Source organism: Diospyros lotus, chromosome 5 (genome assembly GCF_014633365.1).
Source record: "Diospyros lotus cultivar Yz01 chromosome 5, ASM1463336v1, whole genome shotgun sequence".
Taxonomy (NCBI): domain Eukaryota; kingdom Viridiplantae; phylum Streptophyta; class Magnoliopsida; order Ericales; family Ebenaceae; genus Diospyros; species Diospyros lotus.
Genome location: NC_068342.1, coordinates 29,881,732 through 29,885,592, shown reverse-complemented (window position 1 = coordinate 29,885,592; position 3,861 = coordinate 29,881,732). Strand labels below are relative to the sequence as shown.

Here is a 3,861-nt window from a genome sequence, read left to right as displayed (position 1 = left end):
ATAAACCCAAGTTCTCCTGTTGTAATCATCTATGAAAGAAAGAAAATACCAATTACCTCCATGTGATTCAGTTTTCATTGGTCCTCAAATGTCTGAGTGCACAAGCTCTAACTGTTGCGTTGCTCTTCGTGACTTTCCTACTGGAAAAGAATCCTTGTGCTGTTTTCCAACAATACAACCTTCACACAACTTATTAGAGTTCTCCAATAAAGGTAACCCTGTAACCATTTTCTTATTTGCCAAAACCCTTAAACCATTGAAGTTTAAATGACCAAAATGCAAATTTCATAACTAATTAGTGTCCAAAATAGAAGCAATAAAGGAACAAATCTTTTCAGTTCGTAATGGTAAAGGAAACATACGATTATTTTCATCTTAACCTTAACAACAAGTTTATTTTTCTAATTCTCAATTGTGCAAACCCCTTTGTAAATAATGATTTTAAGTCCCTTTTTCTGAGAGTTGAGCCATAATAAATTCCAATGTAAACTAGGAACATAAAAGACATCAAAAATATGTTCATGGGAACCATCATTTGACTGAATAAGGATTTTACCTTTTCTCATAATTGAAACCTTAGCTTTATTTCCAAAATTTACCTATCCACGTACCGACCCATCCAACTGAGAAAATAACTCCTTCCCACACATGTGATTACTGCATCTGATATCTAAATACCAATCCCCAAGGTGTTCTTCTTTAGAGGCACTGTAAGCTAATAACAAAGTTTCTTTCTCTTGTACTACATCAGCATAATGAGCATGTTGAGAATTTCTTTTTTTTCAAACCAACTCTACACTTTGATTGATAATGGCCATAATTCTTATAATGAAAACATTGAATTTTGGACTTGTCAATGTATTGTTTCTTTTCATAAGTGTTCTAGCTAGAGTTCTTTTTTTCGGAGGAGCTAGCAGCTTTATACCCTTTAGTGTTTCCATCTTTACTCTATACTGACCCTTTTCCACCACTGGAATTGCTATTGGATTTGCTTGAGCTGGAAAGATTAACCTTGCTTTGAAAAGCTTGTTCCACAATATTAGTTTCCCTGTGGTTCATTCTATGTTCATGAGAATATAATGAACTCTGCAGCTCTTTAACAATCATATTTGAGAAACCCCTTCCTTTTTCAATTATAGTAACCACATAATCAAAACAACCTATTAATGACCTTGCAATATTTTCAACAACATGTAAGTCATCCAACTTTTCACCATTATCCCGTAATTGATTAACCACAAATTGAACTCGGGATACATAATCAGATATAGTTTCATAATTTTTCATTGAAAGGGATTCGAATTCATCTCTTAAGGTTTGCGACCTTACATTCTTCACCTTTTTATTGTCTTTGTAAGAATTCTGCAACATCTCCCATGCCTTTTTAGTTGTAGTTGCACTTGAGATATTTTCAAAGATAACCTCGTTTATAAATTGGTAAAGGAGAAATAAGGCCTTCTTGTCTTTCTTCCTATTCTCCCTCAAGCTATCTCTCTGACCTTGAGTAAGAGCTGTTACAACAGCTTGATCAGCTAGTTTTGCATATCCAAGTTCAATGATCTCAAACAGCTCCTGAAAGCCAAACAACACTTTCATCTGGATACACCATTGATCGATTTTTTTTCCCGCTAAACCTTGGAAGTTGAGGCTGAATTGATCCGTTCATTGTTGTAACCAACTTACAAGCAATCTAGAATAACAAGAAACTCTGGATAACTTGGCTCGGATACCAAATGCATGAAATTAAAACTTAATTTCCCAACCAGGAACAAAAGAAACCATGAAAAGTGTTTCAATAGAAAACAAACAGAGTAGGAAAGAAGAAATAAGAGAAGAAAAGACCTTTATTATTCTCTTAGAATTGAATATAGAATAAACAACAAACAAGCACCTATTTATTGGTAATTATAGACCAAAAAAAACTTCAACAAACTCTTAAGAAAATGTCAAAACAAACCAACAAAAACTCTTAATTTTCTAGCACTACTCCATTACTGTTATAATTGTGACTAAAAATCCTAATTCATCTACGATTGGATTTCATAATTTGACTGTGATTAGGATGTTGTTAAATTCAAATTCACTATTGTAACCTGCTTACAAGCAATCTAGAACAACAAGAAACTCTGGATAACTTGGGTCGGATACCAAATGTAAGAAATTAAAACTTAATTTCCCAACTAGGAACAAAAGAAACCAAGAAAAGTGTTTCAGCAGAAAACAAATAGAGCATGAAAGAAGAAATAAGAGAAGAAAATAATTTTATTATTCTCTGAGAATTGAATATAGAATAAGTAGCAAATGAGCACCTATTTATAGGTGATTACATACCAAAAAAACTTCAACAAACTCCTAAGAAAATGTCAAAACAAACCCAGCAAAAACTCCTAATTTTCTGTCACTTCTCCACTACTGTGATAATTGTGACTCCAAATCATAATTCATTTATGATTTGATTTCTTAATTTGACTGTGATTATGGTTTCAAATTTGACTGTGATTAAAATGTTGTCAAATTCAATTATATGTGGGATTTATCTCATCTGAAGTAATGTCACCATGAATTATCTTCTGATCAGTATATGATTTCTTGTGTATATTTATAGATGATTTTAGATCTATAAATAGATGCTCAAGTCACATGGAATTTTTGTGTGGCAATATCACTTTTGAACTAGCAATATTTGCTTAGTTATATTTTATTTTTTCTGCCCGTGATTTTTCCCAATTTGGGTTTTCACGTAAAATTTTGTGCTCGTGTGTGCGATTGATGGTTTGATTGTGGTTTGTATTCAATCCAATTTCATAACAAAGTGGTATCAGAGCCATTAGATCAAACTATCAATGTTTGGCAGATCTCAGCCATAGGATTTGCAACATCATCATCATCTTCCTTAACTGGTTACAGGTTGCCCAGCCTTAGCTACCACTGCTGCCACTCGTTGCCGCCGTTTGAGTCATCGACAACTGCCACAACCTACCACGCTGTCAAACACCCCACCACTACAGTCAACGACTATTTTTGCTTCTCTAGTTGTTGGCTCTAGTTTCTTTGCCATCAATCGACCATTGAATGGCCATCGTCGCACAACCTCTATACTCCTCTTTTGTTTTGGTCTTCTCATCGTCGATGATTTTTCCTTGCCATTACGATCAACAACTTACGCAAGCTGTCACTGTCGCTGCATCCGTTTGCCTTCTTTAGCCAGATCCGGGTGACCCTTCGACTTCTCTGATTGTTGCAGCAACCGCTTCCATTGTTCACCCATTCGCTGGATGTTTCCTCCTCGCCATTGCCATCCATTGCTTCACCTTCCTCGTTGTCGTTGAGGCCAATTTTCTTCGTCCTGGTAAGCCAATAACCATTGGCCTCCCCTTGACCAGCTGCCTTGCCTATCGTCACGATCGCTATCACCGACGACCCTCATTTGGTCTGTTATTAACTCACATAAGTGCTTTAACCATTGTTAACTATTTTAGCCCGCCCAAATTTGGCATGACCCACTGGATCTGAGACCCACATCATATTTGGTCAACCCACTATTGACCCATTAGGCCAAATCCAACCCGTTAGATATGCTAAATAGATTTAATTTGGCTTTTTGCCCAGATTTGACCCAAATTCAGTATTTTTTGGTCCGTTTTCAATTGGGTTTCTTATTTAAATTATTTGATATTATTTGACATTGTTTGATGACTACATTGAAGTACGATATTCCTTTATTAGACTGAAATTTCAAATTTTCACTATGACATATTAAGATGTGTGTAATTTTAGCACAAATGGATTTAGATGATGCGCTTTTGGGCATTGAAAAAATGCCACAATCATCAAGCATTGAGGAAAAAAATAGTAAGAATT

At 35.2% G+C, this 3,861-nt stretch overlaps 1 protein-coding gene across 1 annotated transcript; it reads right to left on the bottom strand.

Annotated features, from left to right (window-relative positions):
* Positions 1–948: 948 nt before the first annotated feature.
* Positions 949–1,596, bottom strand: LOC127802187 (uncharacterized). Its single transcript, XM_052337893.1, has one exon. It carries the CDS (start codon positions 1,594–1,596, stop codon positions 949–951), a length of 648 nt encoding a protein of 215 aa, XP_052193853.1.
* Positions 1,597–3,861: the final 2,265 nt, after the last annotated feature.

Excerpts from the sequence above, each read along its gene's own strand:
- LOC127802187 (XM_052337893.1), bottom strand. The coding sequence starts at position 1,596 with ATGAAAGTGTTGTTTGGCTTTCAGGAGCTGTTTGAGATCATTGAACTT.